The 21,731-nt window shown below is 46.0% G+C and overlaps 1 protein-coding gene across 1 annotated transcript in view; it reads right to left on the bottom strand.

The window, feature by feature from the left end:
- XKRX (XK related X-linked) overlaps positions 1 to 21,731 on the bottom strand; it is a 165,775-nt gene that overhangs the window by 21,977 nt on the left and 122,067 nt on the right. Inside the window, exon 2 of the mRNA XM_078688412.1 lies at positions 2,229 to 2,488. Coding sequence (XP_078544538.1) covers positions 2,229 to 2,488 — 260 coding nt within the window. The remainder of the gene's footprint in view (positions 1 to 2,228; positions 2,489 to 21,731) is intronic.

Here is a 21,731-nt window from a genome sequence, read left to right as displayed (position 1 = left end):
TATCTGTAAATTGCACTCCTAAGTAGGTATACTTATTGGTCATGCTTATCCTTACAGGACCCAGCTGCCATGCCAGAATTAGTTTTTTTGGCTTGTGTCCAAAGATCAGCACTTTAGTCTTTGATGCGTTAGCTGCGAGCTTGTTTTCAGTGTTGTATTTATATAGCACCTCTAATGCCCTTTTCATGCCAATTCTTGTATGGTCCAGCAAAACGAGATCGTCCGCGTACTGCATAATTGGCAATCTGAGGAGACCCAATTTTGGAGGGAAGGTGTTAGTTTTTAACAATGCTTCTCCCAAGTCAGCAGTATATAAATTAAACAGGGTAGGGGCAATCACACAGCCTTGTTTTAGCCCTCTGTTTGTGAAATTCTTGGGAGTTGCGCAAATTATATGTGTCGGATTTGGAAACAAACTCGGACTGTAATAGGCCATGGCCCCCTCACTTATCCAGGGAAAAATCACAATTCTGCAATATATGAAGGATGTGGTTTTACTAGATTGCACCTAACTGGGTTACAGAGGTCTCTGAATGATTATTCTGTCACAGGATATTACTCCAGGCAAAATATTGTGTTCCTGTTGGTGAACAGCCAACTTCGCAAACCAGGTTTCAGTTTGTGGTATCTTTGTGAGATAAGCTGGACTAGTTGTTGGATTTGTGACTGTCTCTGTGACAGTCTCTAAGACTACTGAGGCATGCAAGAGAGTGTTAGCAAAGGGGGAAAAGCGGCACGTGTATTGCACTTTTGTGGACATTTTTGATACAATAAAGAGGTTGGTGCTGTGAGCAAAGTTAAAGATTGAAATAAAAAGAAAAAACTCTCCTGGGTGCATATCAATTGCTATTCGCGAACACCTAGGTGCGAGTGGACCATCTTTTAAATAAGGGCAAAACAACTGTAGCCATGAGAACGCACCCCTTCTCCTCAACCTACATTTTCCGAAAAGGTACTGAATTGCACTTGATAAATAACTTTCCACCGACATTTAGGAATGGTTTCTTTTCCGGCATATTATTATGCAGACAATGTGGTCCTCTATTCCCATACTCAAGTGGAATTCAGCATAACCGGTATGCTTTTTTTCTTTTTGTTGTGAATTAATGTTATTATTATTTTTTGCTATATATTCCAAAACAAATTACATGGTCTTTGCTGCCCCCTCCTATTAGAAAAGAAGACCTCAGGAAGGCAACTCTTACAGCTTGCTCATCTGCACAGATACCTGGGATTTGACGATAAGCTCAAGGATAACGCATAATAGGTCTCAACAATTTCTCTACAATATTTGGGGAACTCTGCAGCTGATGAAGAGGTTGCTTACAGAGCTTACACATCTTTACACAGAGCAGGATTCTATTGAAACCCCCATTCAAGCAATTCGAACCTAGTTGGTCATTAATCCCACAAGCAATATGGTGATATAATTAATTTTATGGAACATCCGCAAGATATATTTTGTAGACAAAGACACTATCCTGAGCCTCATATCTACTAATAGGTATACTGAACGGATCTTGCAGATTCTGAACAGCAGGTCTTCTAAAATAAATACTCAAATTTTGATTGAATATGCAAAGAGTTATCCAACTCATAATTTAGAAAGGAATTACACACGTTGCCACCGCATATAGCAAAGAGGCTGATCTAAACTACCTAGATGGACTGCCAAATTGAAAATATGAATTCCACCACAAAAGGGGACTTTAACCATAGCTAAATTCTGGATGCTATGGTCTTGGATAGCACATTCGTATTTCTCGATTAGGGCAACTTCCTTTTTTCCAAGATGGCAGGATTTGGCCACACAAGATACATGTTACCTGGAAACAGGGTCAGTCTCACTAGTCCTGCTGGATGGAGAAGGTGGTCGGTTTCTTTGTATTCTGCCTTAACGACAGCAACACATTCTGACTGTTTGTGTCATTGACCCTATCAATATTGCATTAAGTATTTTCCATATTTTATAGTTTGTAAAGTTTATTATACACCCAAGCAAACCTATAAGAAAAAAAAATTGCTGACAAAAAATCATTCCCATATTTACTTCCTTCTGTACTACTAAAAAGCATTTAGTCTTATCATTCATCTATTTCTTCTTTGGAAAGGTCTCAAAATCTAACATGCAAGTACCAAGTTAGACAAATACCCAGTTATGTAGCCACTTAATGGAAGTAACCATCTAAAAACATATCCAATCTGTTGAGCACAGCTGATTTCATTACCTCTAGTAACTGGGATATACTTCTCTAGCACACTGACGTACAACTGCAAGGTCAGCTGTGGGGTGGAGCCCAGGAAGGCTTGCACGACAGCTGTCCGTTTGAAGGCATTGCGGTGCGTGGCGAGCCTTCGGGCTGAGTGCCCAATCTCCTGCTCAATCTCTTGTTCGTAGGCACCTTTGAGTCTCTTCTTGCGAGAAATGCTGACGTAAGGCTCCTCCTGCCGGCCTATCCGGAAGTACACGATGAGGGCCTCCACACACCTGCAACAGGAATTAAACAAAACACAGTAAACCCCATTGAAGTGTGGTATGGAGAGATGCACTTAGGAACCAACAGCAAGACGTTTGCCAGGGAGATGGTTAGATTTAATCAAACTAACCATCACCATGATTTCTCCTACAAACAGCAACCTAAAATACTGTCATCTACCTGAATATATGTTTCCACCAAACAAGAAGAGTGCCTTATATGCGTCAGCTGTTGTTAAGACCAATAGTGAACAAAAGAGGGTTATAAGAGGACACAAAGGAGATGCGGAAAGAGAGCATGGGACCCACGGGGGAGGAGGTGATAAAGATGTCTAAATGGCAAGGTGATTTACAGGCTTAACAGAGATGTTAAACTGACCTTTGCTTATAGACTCAAGTAGCCCACAACCATACCCAAGGAGTATTAATAAAAGGTAACATTTGGTTAGCTGACACAGAAGTGCTGTGTGAAGTGCTCAATCAACATGTTGTTATAATTAATACCATTAACATTAGTACAAGTGCTGCTTCACAAATGGTTTACTGCTTCTGCTCATGTGACAATAAACAAACTACCGATGGGGTGAAGTGTCGCCTCTAGGAGATTTTCATCACCCAGTGGTGCCTTTTGAAAACGGTTTCCAGGCTACAGAGGTACTGATGCATTCAAGAAAGAATAAAGCACTGGGATGTAAAGGGGCTTGCGATGCAATCATTATACACCTGAAATCATAATTCTAAACATTTTTTGGGAGTTCTGAACCCAACTGTACAAGGATGAACAAACTGGACGGGGAGCATCAGTCATGAGAAGAACCACTGTGCCTGTCATATATTACAGGCTGAAAAATGAAACTCGCACACCTATCCGCCAAAATATGTTTATACCAGAAGCTGGTACTTCGTGTGGCAAAAATATGTTTTTGGGGGTTCAACATTTTGTCTCTATTGTGTTTTTCAAGAATATGCCAAGACACTGGCATTTTTCCCAGGCCTACTTTCTTTCCTGTCATTTAATTATAATGTAAGCATTGGGCTTATCAATAATATTTTATATCTTACCTGTTCTTCAGTAAATAGCGAGCTCTCTCAGGTCCAGCTCGGTAGACAACTCATTCTGGCATTGCAAACTCATGGGATGAGGGGGCTTCCCCTTCCCCCGGGCACCAAAGTAAGTTTGGAACAATCTGGCGTGAAGATTAATCCATTTAACTACCCAAGGAACACTTGCCTACGTGCTTGCGACTATAGTGCTGCAGCTTCCAGTTCCTGCACCTCCACCATCCGACAATCTGTCCTAGTGTCCTAGTTCGAATTAAGACTTCTGTATTTGGAAGGCACTTTTTGTGTCGGTCACAACAGATATAAGGTTCACCAAAGTGACTATTGCAGCTTGTCACAAATTACTGTATAAAAATGTATTCAGTAGATGCAAAGTCAAAAGAAAGCTTGAAAAAACAACCACTATGTTGGTTTGTCCCAATCATGGCTGAACTTCTACAGAAAGTTCGGGATAATGAAAGGAATGCCCATAATATATTTGTGGTAATGGAAGGAAAGGTCCATAATATTAAGAAATGCAAATTACTGATGAAAATTCTGACTAAAACCCTGACAAATAGTTCCGGCACAATAAAAATGTCTTAACCGGACACTGAAAATGTATGAAATATGCTTTAAAAAAAATATTATTTCAGAGGATTCTATTATATTCCTTGCCTTTAGAAAATTAGGATTAAAAAGACTGAAAAACTGTTGATCGGCAAGGCTCTTAAGCAGGCTGGCCGTGGATGAGTCTTGGCTGACTATCAGTTCGGGTTAAGGACAAAATAAATTCCTGGATAAAGTTCTCGGTTCTTTTTGGTGGTGATTAATGTAGTGAAGATGTGGTTTCTTCTGAGTGACTGATTGCTCTGCTGACCCAGTAACCGAAACATCTTCAGAGTGGCAGCTGGCAGAGAGGGAACGCGACAAAGGTTTTACTTCCTCGGCTGGTCCAGCTCAAGCTCCTAGGCAATGCTCCTCCTTTCGTGCTTGGCCTCTAGGGTAGAAGGTGCTGCCCCAGCAAAGTGGTTACGTCCTCGACTTAACAGCAACTCAGAGTTCAGCCTTTGGTCTTACACTGTGACAATGGTTGGTTGGACGCCTGAAATTACGTGGACTCCTCTCACTTCCATCCACCTCTGCTTATTGACACTACTAGATCAGTGACTGACATGCTCCCTACAAGACTTGTCGGGTGGCACACAATGAACTAGAGCAAGTGGACTGTGTAGTAAGCTCTACTCTCCACCAGGCACAATAGTCTGCTGGTCTGGCTTAGGCCCAAGCCACTTTGTGCCATGTTCGCCTCAGTTCAAGAGGCAGTAAAAATAAGCATTTTTAAAGCACTATCCAACCAGCTATTGTGCCATTTCTTCTTATTTCTGGAGAATAGCAGGAAAGGACAGACGAACACCCAAAAATACCTTAAGTTTACCTATCTTACCTGGGGTCTCCTGTCCCCATGGAAACTGGTTATGGTTATTGGAAACAAACTTCTGTCAAATACTGTGGAGATATTATCAAGACGGATCTGTAGATGTGATAAACCATCTACAATCAGAAGCATGAGCCCTGCACTCAAGGATGTCGAAGGTCCGAGTACCTTCACCCTGACCCTTCCTTTCCTACTGTTCTCCCATATCAGGCACTGATCAATAAAAAACACGTTGCTCAATTTATACACCGCTGTTAGGAGAGAACTTCTACTGTGAAATGCTGAAAATATTTTCTAAAATAAAGAATCTAATGGAATCTGATATTGAAGGCATGTCACAATCATTAAGGCTTAAGAAGAGGGAGCCACGAAGACACAATATTTGAGGACAGGGAGGGCTTCGCAGCATGTAAGACACATGCACTTACTGTGTTAGACCCTCAATTCTTTTACTCGAGGTGTACACCTTTGCAAGTTGGAAACTACCAAAATGGACCTCACTGCAGCAGTCTTTAATAGTAAAAGCTGCTGGTGCATATTTTGAAATGAAATCATAACTCCCATCCCTTTAAGTGCAGTCAACGAAAATCCTACAATTTAAAACCAGGCACGGATGCTCATTTACTACCACATAACAGGGAATGCCCCTCAAGGATACAGTGTGAACAGCAGCATAGATACTGTTAAGGCACGTCAGAAATGCGTAGCACTTACTTCTTAATAGAAAAATCACCAATACACACACGTCCTTTCATGAATGTATTTATTCATTCATCCTATTATTAGGCACATTTTACTTCTTAGTAGTATGTTACCAATATTTATTTCTGTATTGTTCCTGCAAGCACCAGGTGCGTTGGAACTGATGGTGATGGGTGGAGAATTCTTGTCTAGTGATGGTTGGGGGTGACCCCGAGAGGTGTCAGGCGTTAAAGAGATGAGGGGCGGAAACCAGGAGTTGCATCCGTGGCTCAGAAGAGGCCTTTGCACGGGCAGCCCAGGGGTGGCTCAGAATTTAGGCTGATAAACAGGGTTACACGGAACCAACATCCCTTCATTAGCCTGACAGCTCCAGGGTCGCAGGTGAACCCTGCAGTAACCAGTCCCCAGGGACCGGCCAGGATTGGACATCTGCGCAGCACTAAAGTAACACAGCCGTTATGTCCTGATGTAGTATGCGACAAATGTGAAATCACATTTTCCTGATGCGACACAGGCCTGAGGGAAAGAACAAGATGATTCAACAAGTGAGTGGTTGTGAGTAGCCAAAATAAGTGTACATCCTGTAAGCTGCAGAGGGTAAGAGAGGTGCAGAGTAGTTGCAGAGATTTCTTACTTCTATAAAGGCACATAATGTAGTCATAAAGATGTAGTCTGGTGTACCTGCTGCTCAGCCAGTGTGAGTGTGAGTGTGGTGTGGAATGTTGGTGTGTGTAGCATTCTAGTGTTTCACCCGGCTGGGTGAGGACCCGAATCAGAACCACACAATGTATCACTCTGTGGCCAGGCGTGGCCAGAGAGCTTAAATAAAGGGTCCGGGATCGCTCGGGACTTACGGTCCAGACCAGCTATCATGAGTGTCGTGCATTTACTGTACATGCAGGGGTGGGCCATACTGCGAGAGTGCCTGAGTGATTGTGGCCCCCGAGACTCCCTCCAACGTTACACTGGCGACGAGGGTGGGATCTGTGCAATCGTGGTCCCATTCGGGGAGAAGAACACCCACCATATAGCGCCAACTCGCGAGAGGCCCAGCCGAGCCCAGCATCGCAGAGATGTGGTGAAGAGGAGCAGCCCCGTCTGGAAGTTGTGCGGCGAGTGGAGCGGGAAACAGCCTGCGCCCGCAGGTGCCCCGACCAGTGAGAAGAAAGGAAAGCGCACGCGCACCCCTGGAACCGTCCCAGTGCTACCGGGAAGCACCGCGCCCAGTCAGCAGACGCACGCATGCGCGGAAGCGGGGGAGGCTCTGGCAAACACCTGCCGAGCCACAGGGAAAGCCCACAAAAGCAAAGGAGCTCTGCGAAAGGGCAAAACAGCCCCCGGGAGCGAGACACACCATGGGGGGTTATAACGCTCGGCGGCACAGTTACCAAAGGAGACAGAGCCACAACCCAACAAGCAGTGGCGAATGTAAGCAGCAAAAGGCAGCAAGACAAACAAGCTGCAGCAAATGCAAATACCACAGTGCAGCTAACAAGACAAGCAGTGGGGAATACAAATAGAACTGAAACATAGCGCTGCACAAAAAGAAAAAGTCAAACACTCCAAGGCACACCAGCAAATAACAAGCACTGGCAAATTCAAGCACCTCAGAGCCCGTAGGGAGAGAAAGACCCTAAAAAAAAAAAAATAAGAGCAAAGTGCAGAGCCAAAGACAGCCACGACCAAAGCAACAAACACACCTAGTGAAACGTGGGTGCAACCATCAGAAGGAGGAATATCATGTCGAACACACGAGGACAGGCAGCCCAACAACCAGTGGCCCCACCAGTGGCAACGCATCTAGTACACTCTCAAATTACAGCACTCAAGCCGTTCAGCGAACTCATTGACCCGGCCACCGCGTCGCCAAGGTGGAAGGTATGGGTTGGCCGCCTCGATAATTACTTCGTAGCCACAAGGGAAACAGACGGAGCTGTTAAGAGATCACTACTCTTACATTTTGCGGGTGATGAAATATACAAGTTGTTCGAGCACCTCCCGAACACTGGTGCAGCCACCGACTATGATGCAGCAGTCACAGCGTTAAACGCTCACTTTGACTCCCAACTTAATCCTCATTATGAACGGTTCAAGCTCAGACAGGACAGACAAAGAGAAGGAGAATCAATGGACACGTATCATGCACGCCTCAGGGAATTAGCAAGCACATGCACAGAGGATGATCAAACCAAGGAAGTAACAGCACAGCTCATCCAAGGTTGTCGCAACAAGACGCTGCGAACGCTTATACTCCGACAGCCCCAGATTACCTTAGAGGAAATCCTGATTCTCACTCGCTCACACGAACTGTCGGATGTCCGGGCGACAGCAATGGAAGCTGCGCTCAACTCGCACACCGATCAAGCAGTCAATGTCAAGGTGGAGCTTGCTGATGCCATTAGAACACCACCTTGTGGAGGAAGAGGAAGGTGTCCCACAAAGACAACGCAACGGTCCTCATGTGGATGGTGTGGAAGAGAAGAACACCCTCCAGACAGTTGGCTGTCAAGAGGAAAATCGTGCTCAAAATGTGGAATCCGGAATCACTTCGCCAGTGTATGTCGAGGAGGCTCGCGAGGGAGAGGCAACACAGGGAGAAAGCCACCAACAGGAGCCGTGAGAAATCTAACACTGGAAGAACCAACAACGTTGAGATCAAAGAGAACATCCACTGCTGCCCGCAGCGCATGGACGACTCGTTCACAGAAGATGACGAAGAGTGTTACTTCGTATCGTTTGCAAGCGATCTCAAGAGGAGACGACGACCACAACCAAAGTGCAACATCGAGATCGATGGATCCCCAGTGACCGGCCTAATTGACACAGGAGCAACGGTTAATGTGATGGGGTCGCAACACTACAAACGACTGAACCCGAGGCCACCTCTCACTCTGTCGAAAATCAAAATTCTGACATACGGAAGTCAGACACCACTCCCTTTAAAAGGAAAAATGACTGTACAGGTGAAATCAGAGAACCAAGAAGTAACGACAACTTTCCACATCGTGGACAGAGAGGCCGACATACTAGTTGGGAGTCATACTGCCGAAGACCTCAACCTAATTGCTTTTACAAACTGATGACATCCTGGATAGGTTCCCTCAACTGTTCAAATGATTAGGGAGCATAAGAAGACCACCCGTTAAACTGCACATAGACAAAGCCGTCCAACCAGTGGCGCTGAGGCACCGACAGATTCCTTTTCATCTTCGACCACTAGTGGAACAAGAGCTCCGAGAGCTGGAATGCCAAGGAGTCATTGAAAAAGTGACAGGGCCGACTCCCTGGGTGTCACCTATGGTGATTGCTGAAAAACCAAAGCAACCAGGAAAGATTCGAATATGTATCGACATGAGGATGCCCAATCAAGCCATTAAACGAGAGAGACATGTGACCCAAACAGTGGACGATATCTTAGCCGATCTAAATGGTGCACAATGGTTTTCAAAGTTAGATCTAAGCGCCGGCTATCACCAGTTAAAGTTAGCGGAAGAGAGCAGATATATAACTACATTTTCAACTCATCTCGGGCTTCGTCGATATAAAAGACTAAACTTTGGGATATCTTCAGCAGTGGAGATATTTCAAAATGATGTGAGAGAAATACTATCTGGTCTTAACCGTGTCCTCAATGTAGTGACAACATCCTTATTGATTCCAAAACCATTGAAGAACACCACCGACGACTACGAGCCACTCTCCAGTGGCTGGCGGAGCATGGCGTAACGCTTCACAGGGAAAAGTGCCAATTCTTCCGAAAAACAATCAACTTTTTTGGGTATGTGTTTAGTGCTGATGGCGTCAAATTGGACCCCAGAAAGTCCCAGGTGATCCAACTCGCTCACGCGCCGACGAATGCTTCTGAGGTAAGAAGTTTTCTGGGGATGGTGACATATTGCGGACGATTTATCCCGAACTAAGCGACAATTGCAGAGCCGCTGCGAAACCTCACGAAGAAAGAAAAACCCTTGAAGTGGACCGCGGAGGAAGACAAGGCCTTCAAGCAAGTGAAGGCGGCCCTGCTGGACAGCACGACAATGGCATATTTTGACACCTCTCGTCCCACGGAACTGATAGTAGACGTCAGCCCAGTAGGCTTGGGAGCCCTACTCACCCAAGAGACTGAACCAGGGACCTGGGTCCCTCTAGCATTTGCAAGCAAAGCGCTCACTGCGACCGAGGCCCGATATTCACGAATGGAGTGAGAAGCACTCGCGATCAAATGGGCATGCAATCACTTTCATTTGTACGTTAGTGGCAACCCGTTTCGAGTGATAACGGACCAACAACCTCTTCTGCCGCTATTCAAAGGAACCGCGCCACACCCCCCTCCAAGAATTGAAAGGTGGGCCATTCAGTTGCAACATTATCAGATGGAGTTATTATACTGCCCAGGCGCCAAGAACCCTGCAGATTTCTTATCTCGCCATCCAGCTACAGCAGCAGAGTCAGGTGCTGAGCAAGAGACAAAAACAGAAGAGTTCATTAACATGGTCTCCCAGTGGTCGTGCCCCGCACGCTCTAGATGAAGGAAGTGAGTGAACACCTCGACAAAGATGCGTGCCTCCAGCGGGTGTCTGACGCCCTGAAGGGTGGATCCTGGGAAGGTTTCCTCAAGGGCGTCCAGGGGTGGAGTGAGTCTGACAGAAATCGCCTGGGGAAGTTTTGGAGAGTGAGGAACGAACTCAGCTCTACAGAAAACGAAATCATCTTAAGAGGATCACGCATCGTGATGCCGATAAGCCTGCAGGAACGAGCGACAGTCCAAGCGCACGAACGCCATCAAGGCATCGGAAGAATGAAGTCCAGGATGAGAGAAAAGGTGTGGTTCCCAGACCTAGAGGACAGCGTTGATTCCGTTATACATAATTGTAGAAGGTGTTAACTCACAGGCAATACCGAAGCTTCGGCACCCGTGATCACCGAGGACCCAGCCCCATCACCACGGGTATGGCTAAGCCTTGACTTCGGGAGCTTCCCTGACGGGAGAGTCACAGCTGTTCTCATTGACAGCTACACCAAGTACCCGATCGTCGAAATCATACCATCCACATTGTTTACCAATATACAACCTGTTCTGGAAAAATCATTTGCCCTGTTTGGACTGCCACATGTCATCAAGACCGACAATGGGCCCCCATTCCAGGGCAGCGAGTTTAGAGATTTTCTGACACGCCTTGGGGTCAAGCACCAACGGATAACCCCTCAATGGCCACAGGCAAATGGCGAAGTAGAGCGATTCATGCGCACAACGAACAAAGTGTTGCGGATTGCAATAGCTGAGGACACAGATCCAGAACTGGTGCTACAATAATTCCTGAGGAAATACCGCAGTACGCTTCACTGCATGACTCAGAGGTCCCCATGGTCGCTCATGCTGGCAGGACCTTGTCGAGACATGCTCCCCATGGCTGAGTGCTGGAGACAGGAACCATATGACCCAACGATGGCCCAAGCGAAAAGACAGGAGACCAATGACAGAGCAAGCCGGCGGCGTAAAGCAAAAACCCGCGTCATATTGCCCGGGTGCTCCGTGCTCCTACGGAATCGCTGGAACACAGGGAAGTTTCGAACTCCCTACGAACCCGCCGTGTGGATTGTGAAGTCAGCTAATGGAACAGCAGTTACCGCAGAACGAAACAGGGAGACTGTAACAAGAAATGTCTCGTGGTTCAAGAAAGTTCCAGCTGCAGATAGATCTCAACCCGTAGTAAGCTAGTCAGGGCTCCCGGATATACAGTTGGACAAAACTGAAAATAATGTGGATGAAACTCCTCTGTCAAGTCATGCTAAGTCACTGTTGTCCGAATCTCACAGTCTTGACCATCAGGCCGACGGCGCGGGACCTTCAAGTCCACGAAGCCAACGGTATGCTGACAGACATCAGTATAGCCTCAGGCCTAATCCCCGGTCAAACCAAAGACTGGCAGACTTTGTTTGCTGAATCGTTTTGACATTATTTTGTTTCTTATACCAATTTGGGAAGGGATGTAGCATTCTAGTGTTTCACCCGGATGGGTGAGGACCCGGTATCAGAACCACACAATATATCACTCTCTGGCCAGGCGTGGCCAGAGAGCTTAAATAAAGGGGCCGGGGACGCACGGGACTTCCAGTCCAGACCAGCTATCACGAGTGTCTGTGCATTTACTGTACATGCAGGGGTGGGCCATACTGCGAGAGTGCCTGAGTGATTGTAGCCCCCGAGACCCCCTCCAACTTGACAGTGTGGATGATGCTGCGGAATGTTGGGTGAGTGAGGCTGGTAGCTGGAGAATGGGCTGAGCAGCAGGAAGGTTGCTCCTGGTGGGGCTCTCTGTACCTTTTATCTGGAACCGTCTACTTGAATAAATACTACCTTAAGTTTACCTGGAACTGGGTCCTCGTTTCATTACAACACAGTCACTGATGCTCATAGGAGAACAAATATAAACAGATGAATTCAGGGGGTCTTGTTGCGAGTTACTGAATGTTAATGCTGTGTTATGACATTTACAGTGCAGTACAAACGTGTATGATGTTAGGGAGAGGGGCCGTATTTAACAAATGTTCAGCTTGTGATTTCCAAAAACTTATTTAATCCACAAAATTAAATAGAAGTTCATTAAGGGCTCAGGGTGAGAAGTTTCCACACGAGGGAAGCCAAACTAATCGGGTGAAGTACAGTGGTTGACCTGTGTATCACTCAGCTACTAGTTAAAAAAAGTGAAACAAAATAACTGACTGCTTTACATACACATCGTGAACAGACAGTCTTGTATTAATTTAAAAAGTCACTGACTATACCTGGTTCAAGCGATGTATAATAAGCTTATTTTTTAAAGTATGGGGAAATTAAGGTACTAGTAAATTCACCGTTTTCTATTACAGGCTGCCCTCCAGCATATCCAAGAGTTTGGGTCGTTTTAATCAAAATGAGCTCTGAGAGGAATGCCAAACTCCCCTTTCACAAATAAAGAGCCATTCGATAAAACAGGCATCCTCTTCTCGTCAATATAAACACTGGGGTAGGGTAGAAGCAGCGCAGGCATACAATTCAAAATAAAAGATTTATTTAAATACGAATCAACGATGTGTGCATATATTTTTCACTTTACCACCTCAAGCACTGGAATGGTAGCACTGGAATGGTTTAACCCCTGGAAACAATACTGCACGCCTGTATCATCTTCGAGCGAAATTCTCATTGTACAAGAAAACCACCAGAGGTCGCTCGAACACAGGCAATTTATTTCGCTTAGTAAGAGCTATTTCAGGGCAAGACTGCAGGTTATTAATATATGTATATTTAGTCAGATACTCCTACAGTATAGCAACAAAGAAAACACTGAATTGACCCAACAACAAACATAATATCATATCTGAGTTCCTTTGGAATTGTATCTTAGATTCTTCACGCTCAGCAGTACAATTTCAGAGTGTCGGTATAGCTTTAACTGGTGTTCAGTGGTACGGATGGGACTATTTACAAATCTCACAGCCTATCGGTCGTCACGGCACCAATTGATATTCTTTTTAATTACAATAAAGACTCATATGTCTTCTGGGGCTAGCCCACAATCAAGCGTTATGACTCTCAGGGCCCTAGAGTATGTGGTAAAAACGTTACTGTATTGTATCACGAAGTATTTTAGACTAAGGAAGGCACAGGAAGAGATCAACCGATCTTTGGGCCTTATCGAGTTCGTTATTCTCTGCCTCAAAGGCGCATTCAGGTGTTCACAGAATAACGCTATTGCAGGTAGATTTTCGAAACCATTTTTTGGCAACAAAAAAACATACCTAGCACCGACAATGCCCTTAGGGGTATGGCTTATAAGTGAAAGTGTCTCTTCAGTCACTGATGAGTTTAGGCACTCATAAATCATCATACATGCACTCTGTCACTCATCCTTGCACTCATGCATCCATGCATACACCCACCAGCGTATTCCTGCATTCGTCCACTAACCCATCAACAATATCAGACCCACTCAACAAGTATGTGGAAGATACAATAATAAAAGTATGAACAACGAAAACATGCTAAACGAGACAGGCATATGCCAAATTAAATTAAATACAGCAGCAGGCATATGTCTTGCAACAGTATATAGCACGTTAGTGTACATAGTACATTACTGCTTTAAAGTTCCCCCGAAGCTCCCACTTTTAGAAACAATGCGTTGGCCAATCAAGAGTGGTAAAGACAATAACACACTGTCCACAATACCATTCCAAGGTGTTCACTGAATAAGCATTGCAATGGGTGTCCCGGGACGCTAGAGGGTACTGCATACCACTTTTGTACTGATCCATGGTGCCAACATAATAATTCTAAACACGGCGGACATCTTTGAACACTGAAACAATGATGGGCAATACTATTCCAAGATGGGCACACAAGTAAAAAGTAAAGCATCGCGGTGCACAAGATGCCAAATACCTCATAGGAAATGAGTGAAGCGGCCCAGGTGGGCTACCTGGGGATCTGCAGGACTCTCTTAAAAGGAATATAAGGAATGGAATGAATGGGGTACGACAAAAGGAAAACAAATGAACTATCGGACTGCCCACCAGCTCGGACACTGAAGTGCACTCATTTTCAGGCAGATGTGCACAGGTGATCAGGTAAAATGCCCTTACTCACAGGGCAATAGAGCCAGCGGCAGAAATGGGTTAACCAATTGCCTCGTGCAGTGTGCTGTCATGTGGAGAAGCAGAATGTCAATGACACTCAGACAGAGAGGGCTGACCTAAAGACCATCTATGTATGTACATGTATAATGTATTTCACTTTTCTTTTAAATTTCAATGGCAGTTAAAAAAATACATACATTACAAACATCTACACTTGCTATTCCTTCCTAAGAATGCTTAGCAAGGCATATTGCAGTGCAAATTTTCTATCCCAGGATTAGTCAAAGGAAGAAACTAACATCAAAATCCTTTCCCCCCAGTAATCTACAAGATTCCATGTAAAAACATTCTTCTCTACAGAAACCAGCTGTGTAATACCAATCCACACTAAAATTTTAAAACCCTATTGGCTTTAACATATGATTTTCGCAATAAATAAGTCAGGTCTACTGTCTTTGTTGTCCTTTTTCATAATAAACATATTGGGACTATGGCACCTGATATATCTTTTCCTAGTGATCAACTATTTAGGAAGGAGATGTGATGTAGCCTAACAGCCAGAGGCGCCGACTTTGGACCTAGGGAACCAGGTTCAAGTCCTGGCATTCACTCAACATCCTGCTCACGTAAAGTGCTGTAACCCCCTTGGGCCAAGTTTACACTATATAAAAACTGCACACAAATCTACGCCTATGCCCTTTATACCACCATCATACCCACCTCTGCCCTACTGTATTGAGCATATGCTTTTAAACTAAGTAACCATCAGGCATAAAGTTGGCAAAAAATATACAACCCCTCTGAAGACTGCCTAGCCATTTTCCTCACCCTGCAAATCTTTTACCCTCAGGGCTTTTGTCAGAGAGGTAACCAGCACCACCCTTGCCTATTATATTAATTTATCAGAATTCAAGTCATGAAATGGCCGTCTACAGACTGTAATACAGTGTATTACCAATTGATGCCCTATTTGGTTTACACTTTGTGATACTTTTTTATAATAAACATATTTGACCTATATCAATCTGCCATACATTTCCAAAATATACCAAACAGCCCAAGTCAAGCCTTTATCATTGGCTTTTCATCATAATCAACTCATATCTACTGAATTCTGCAAACGTTTTCTGACAAGGCAACCCTCAGGCATACAGTCAGAAACATGGTAGTAAACTGAAAACTACAGTTGGTCATTACAGTTGGCAAAACAATATTCGCCCCTCCTTAGAGTGTTAACACTGGTTACTAGGGTACACGTCATCTAACAGCGGGTTTTGTTGGCGGGGGTAACCAACACCAAAACCCTGGTCTACTACAATAATCTGTGAGGATCCATGAAACACAATACCCGTCTTTAGGCTTTGGCACAGTTTAATAACATGCCCGGTAAACAAAAGAGAGAGGGGGGACAAAGAGCTAATAAAGGTCCTGTGCCCGTAATCCCAAGTGGTTTATACAGTTTATATCAACCAACCTTTAAAGGTCTCTTCGCTTTAAAATATGAATTTCACAATTAATAACTCAGGCTTACTCCATTTGTTGTAAATGTTCATGATAAAAAGATTAGACCTAGGACCGCCGACATAACGTTTCCAGTGAACCAGTCAGGCCTATATCCTTTATCACTGGCCTCCTCAATGAGAATGCGCGCGCATCGTTTCCCAAGATGGCCGCCGCACGTCACGTCCTTACGTGACGTGCAACAACTAGTGCGCCACTACATATCTCCCCTTTTTCTACACATTGGATGAGTCACTTACAGTTTGCTGTCCATGTTGTAATCTCGGAACCTGGAGGGTCTCACCACAGACCTTCCACTCCGGGTCACCCGGACTGGGCTCGCCGGGGCCCCTTGCCTCTGTATCTCGATGCATCCTTCTTCTCTCAGCGCAGCCGCGCCCATGTCCGTACTCCTCCTTCGTATGTCCATATCGGCTCCTTGGTTACTGTTCTCACTTCTTTCCTCCAGTCGTTCATCTCTGGCACTTCCCCCTTCTTGCTGCTCACTTGCACATTGTTCTCTTTCTACCTGCGGGTCTTCCATGTCCTCCCATTCAGTTCCATTTCGCTCCCATTGCAAGATCTTGTTACACCTGGCCATGCGGTCTTGGGACCACACATTCCCGTCACTCAGCAGGGCCGCTCGGTCGTACACTTCCTTGACTTGCATAGGCTTGCTGTATTTACTGTCTCCTTTCTTCTGTAGCGTTGCCAACTTTACTCTTACCCACTCGCCCTTTTCCAAGCTTGCCTCTTTAACATTCTTCCGTTTGTTGTAGTGGTTGGTATAGATGGACTGTGCCTTTTCCAGGTTGGCACGTACCACCGCGGGAGACCATTCGCTGGTGATAACCTTCTCTTTCCAAATCCGGTTGTCATGCGTGAAGGGTTCACGCCCTCTCAAAATCTGGAATGGGCTGTATCCAGTCCCCGTGGGAGTGATCCTGTAGGCCCATACCATGTTCTCTATGGCTTTCTCCCAATCCTTGTTGCAGGAAATCGCAGCTTGTACGGCACCCATCACAACCCTGTTAAAACGTTCCACCAAACCATTTCCGGCTGGATGATAGATCGCCGTGTGTTTGATTGTGATGCCGTTCCTCTGCATAAATTTGTTCCACTTTTCTGACGTGAATTGGGGGCCATTATCACTCAGGATGGACTTGGGGATGCCCTCTCTCACAAAAGTGTCCGACAAAAATTTCAGAATGTTCTCAGTGTCCATGGTCTCATCCACCTTCACCTCCGGCCATTTGGAGTATCGATCCATGAGGACACATACATACTTCTGAGTGCCCTGATCATCAAGGATGGGTCCTAATATGTCTATTGATAGTTCTTCCCACGGGTTCTGCGGGGTTTCGAACTGTCCTAGCGCAGGACGCAGAGGTTTGAGCGTCTTGTCAGCCCCTTGGCACTGTGGACACTCTCTGACGTGCCTCTCTGCTCTTATGTCCATGCCTGGCCACCAGTAGTTTTGTTTGGCCCTTAATTTCAATTTTCCTATGCCAAGGTGGCCCTCGTGTAACATGTTCAGTAACTTGGTAATGAGGTTCCTTGGGGGGATCACTTTGTCTCCTCTATATGTGAACACTCCTTTGTCCCCTACCGACAGTTCTTCCCTTACTTCATAGTATGGCTTGATATGTTCACTCACGTGTCTTTTGTCTGGCCAGCCCTTGACAATGTGCATCTTCACTTCTTTCATGACGCTGTCCTCCTCGTATTCCTCTGTCCACTCCTGGTAGCTGATGCATTTCTCCTGATCCTCCACGAGAGCTACCAATTCCCTTTGGTCTGTAGGGTCTTCTTCCCCTGGCTCCATGGCTGCAGCCCTGCACAGGTAATCTGCTACTCGGTTCCGATTTCCTGGAATATACTCCACATCATACCTGAATTCAAGTAGTTTCAGAGTCATTTTAGATATTCTGGGAGTGGCGTTGGCGTGTCCACTAGATGTTAGCACCTTCACCAACGGCTTATGGTCTGTCTTAAGCAGGAATCGGGTACCCCATAGAAATTGCCGAAATCTCGTCATGGCCCACACCACGGCCAACATCTCCTTCTCGATTACACTGTATTTGCTTTCAGTGGCCGTCAATGCCCGGGATGCAAAACTGATCGTCTCCATCTGTCCTTGTCCGCGATCTTGCATGAGCACTGCGCCCAGGCCCTTGTCGCTGGCGTCGGTTGTGAGCACAGTGGCGCCCTGTGGGTCGTATCCTTTTAGCGGCACTGCTCCCGTGACGTCCTTCTTGATTGTTTCGAACTCACTTTGTGTCTCTGGTGTCCATTGGAAACTGGTGCTCTCCCTGGTCAGCATCCTCATATGGTGTGTCTTTGAAGCAAAATGTACCACAAATTTACTGTAGTACTCCGCCATACCCAAAAATGATCTAACCTCCTCCTTGTTGGTGGGGGGCGGAGCTTCAGCGATTGCCTTTACATTTTCTGCTTTTGGTGTGATGCCTTGTACCCCTATTTCATGGCCTAGATAGGTCACCGACTCCAGGCCCAATCGGCATTTTGTCCATTCTGCTGTGAGGCCTTTGATTTCCAGGGTTTCCAGCACTTTTTCGAGCTTCTGATCATGGTCCATTTTGTCTCGCCCCATTACAAGAATGTCGTCCTGGAAATATTGGATACCTGTTATGTTCCCAAACAGCTGGTGCATTAGCTTCTGGAACACTGCGGCTGCCGAGGCCAGTCCAAACGGCATGCGGCAGAACTGATAGCATCCGAATGGGGTGATGAATGAGGTGAGTTTTCTGCTGTCTGGGTGCAATACTATTTGGTGGTAGGCGGAGGTCAAATCGATGGTGGAGTACCATTTGACCCCCCTGGTTTTTGCCAACATTTCATCGATCCTTGGGAGGGGGAACTTCTCCACGACAATGTTCTTATTTAATTCTCTCAGGTCAACACAGAGCCTGACCTTCCCATTGGGCTTTATGACTACTACCAACGGTGCGAGCCATTCTGCACAGGTGATGGGTTCAATTATCCCTTTCTTCTCCAAGTCTTGAAGCTCTGTTTGGACTGCCTCTCTTACCGCTATGGGTACATTTCTCACTTTGTGGGCGACGGGAATGGCATCCTCCTTGAGTACAATCTTGTGTTGGAATCTCTCCAGTTTCCCCACTTTACACCTTTGGGTAGTCTTCTTTCCATTTTGTCAGATTGGGCCATGTTTCCGGTTCCGTGAGCAGGATCTGTTCTTTTCCTCCTGGGTCTAATTTGATCCCCAGGTCGCCCTGGTCCAGCCATCCCAAGACGGACGGTCCCCTCTCTGAGATGTACAGCTTGCAGAACGCTGACCGGCCTCTGAACTCGAACTTCAAGAGTCGGAATCCCACCATTGGGATGCGATCGCCGTTATATGTGACTGGTCGGATGTCCAGTTTCTCCAACTCTGGTCCTAGCCTCGGTCTGAATGTTTCGTCCCACACCGCTCTTTGAACTATTGTGTAGGGGGAGCCTGTGTCCGCCACTACGCTGATGGCTACTCCGCCCATTTTCATTTCCAATACTGGTTTGTTTGTCCTTTTTCCATCCACACATAATACCTGGTCATATATGCATAGGACGGTGACTACTTCCTCTGCGGTCTCTTCCTGGTTTTCTTCCCCTTGGTCGATGTATTTCACCATACCTTTGGACATTTTCTTCCGGCACACTTTCTCATAATGGCCGATGATGCCGCAGTGCAAACACTTGGCCCTGAACGCGGGACATCTTCTGTCGTGTGCCTCATGGGACCAACTTCCGCACCTGTAGCACGTTTTCTTGTTGTCGTTGCCTGCTTGTTTTCCTTGCAGTCCTGCATTGCCTTGCCCTTTGTTGGATCCTTTTGGTGCGGGGCCCTTGTACCTCTGGTCCCTGCGAGGTTCCTCTTCATATACTCTGTTTACCATGGCACTGGTTGCCGTGTCTTTCTTGGTTGCGTCGGCGCACCTACGTGCGGGGTCTGCCCTCTTGACGATGACAATCACATCTTTGAGTGTGGTGTCTCCGCTTGCCCATAGCTTGTCCTGAACGTTCGTGCTGGAGGTGTGCATCACTCTCTGGTCTTTGATAAACTCGTCCTCCCACACTCCGTACCTGCACGTGGTCGCTAGTTTCTTCAGGGCCGCTACATATTCCTCAATTGACTCTCCAGCCCGTTGCTTCCTCTGCTGGAAGTTGAATCTGTCGACTGACACACATACAGTGGGTCGGTAGTGTTCATTCAGGTCGTCGATGGCGTGGGCTTACACGTCATCGTCCGTGCTTCCTCTCTGTTTGGGCACCAGGCTTTTGTAGATTCTGAGTCCTTTTGGCCCCAAATTGAGTAGTAGTATGCGTTTTTTCCTTTTGGGGTTGAAGGTCTCTTCATTCTCGTCCTCCAGGACCCCTATAAAGTTGTCTATATATTCTCGCCAGTCCTCCCACTTCATCAGTGGTTCCCCTGGTTTCGGTAGGAACTGGACTGGTGCTATAGCGTATCCCGCTGGTGTGCTCATCTTCTCTTCCTTGACTGTGGGTGCTCTGTTCCCTTTTCCGGTGGGGCTCCCTGGGGTGCTATCCGTTTCTTCTTTACTGGGTTGTGCCTGGGGACTCTCAGTGTCAGCCCCCTTCCCCTCCTTTAAGGTAGCCAGCTCGGATCCCCACGTGGGTTTGGGTGGTCTGGATTTGGCGCGCTATTCTGGCTGCACTAGGGTCTCTGTGCCACCTTTCCTGTTGTGGGCAGTTATGGCCCTGCCGCGCTCTTCAGGTTACAGTACCTTAAGTGGTGCTTACAGTCCTGTTTGCCTGGCTTGTGCAGCACCAGGTTGCTTGGCTGCGCTGGCCCGGCCTCGGGCTGGTCTGTCTGGGTTGATTGGAGCTCTGCTAGCCCTCTCTGTGCCCACGTGGTGGGTCCGTTTTCATTCCCGTTTTTCTTCGTTTTTTTTTGTTGTTTTTTTTTGAAGGTTGCTGGTCTGATCCCGACCTCGTCGCCACTGTAGGAATGCTCGTAGCAATAAATCGCTGACCCAATAGTGTGGTTGCACGGTTCTTTATTCAACTTTATAATTTCCCTGAAGAGCGCCGAGCCGGCGCTGCTCTGTGTCTCCGGTCGCGCCTCCTCAATGAGAATGCGTGCGCATCGTTTCCCAAGATGGCCGCCGCACGTCACGTCCTTACGTGACGTGCAACAACTAGTGCGCCACTACAGTATGGTGTCATAAAATCAAAATCACGGAGAAAATAACAATAGGCAAAACAATATACAACTCTTACAAAAACGGCAAACCAAGGATTCTCAAAGTACAAACCCAAAGGTTTATCACAGGGGGAAATCAACATCAAAGCCCTCTTGTACTATGGCAATTTATAATGTAATGACAATCCAGCCTTAAAAGCCTAAAGGTGTTAACATATACTTTTCATATAGCATTGATCAACAGCTTTTCACCTGCTTTTCACCATAACTGACCCTGCTGTATTGAACATAAACTTCCCATAAGACGAAAGCATAGGCACTGGACGTATGGGAGCGAGAGTGCTGCAGAATCCCCAAAGCTAATCATGCTGGAATTCTGAAGGTGAATGAACAATAAAGGTGCCTTTACATTTTGTGTTTATCTTGACAAAGGTCAAATGTCAGACTATGTCTTCTGACAAATTGCTGCTCATTTGGAAACTTGAAGTTACTTTTATTTCTCTAACTGCAAAGTGAGAGGGTTTTGTAAAAGTCACCTAGGTGACAATCTTGCTGCGGTACAGGACGTGAAAGAAAAGGCTGTGGAATGTGATTTTTGTTTTTAAAACACCTTTAAATACTTATTAATTAACTATTCATATGCACAAGTGAAGCTTATTTGTTTACAATTACGAAGTGTGATGGAAACAACGATTTTAATAGGATCAGAAGAAATCAAGACACTTTACTTGGTGATGCACAAATGGTAGATTTTTGCTGAAACTCTATTTCCA

The sequence above is a fragment of the Lissotriton helveticus genome, chromosome 4_1 (assembly GCF_964261635.1).
Source record: "Lissotriton helveticus chromosome 4_1, aLisHel1.1, whole genome shotgun sequence".
Lineage (NCBI taxonomy): Eukaryota > Metazoa > Chordata > Amphibia > Caudata > Salamandridae > Lissotriton > Lissotriton helveticus.
Note: the sequence above shows the minus strand (reverse complement) of the source record. Positions and strands in the feature narration are given on the sequence as shown.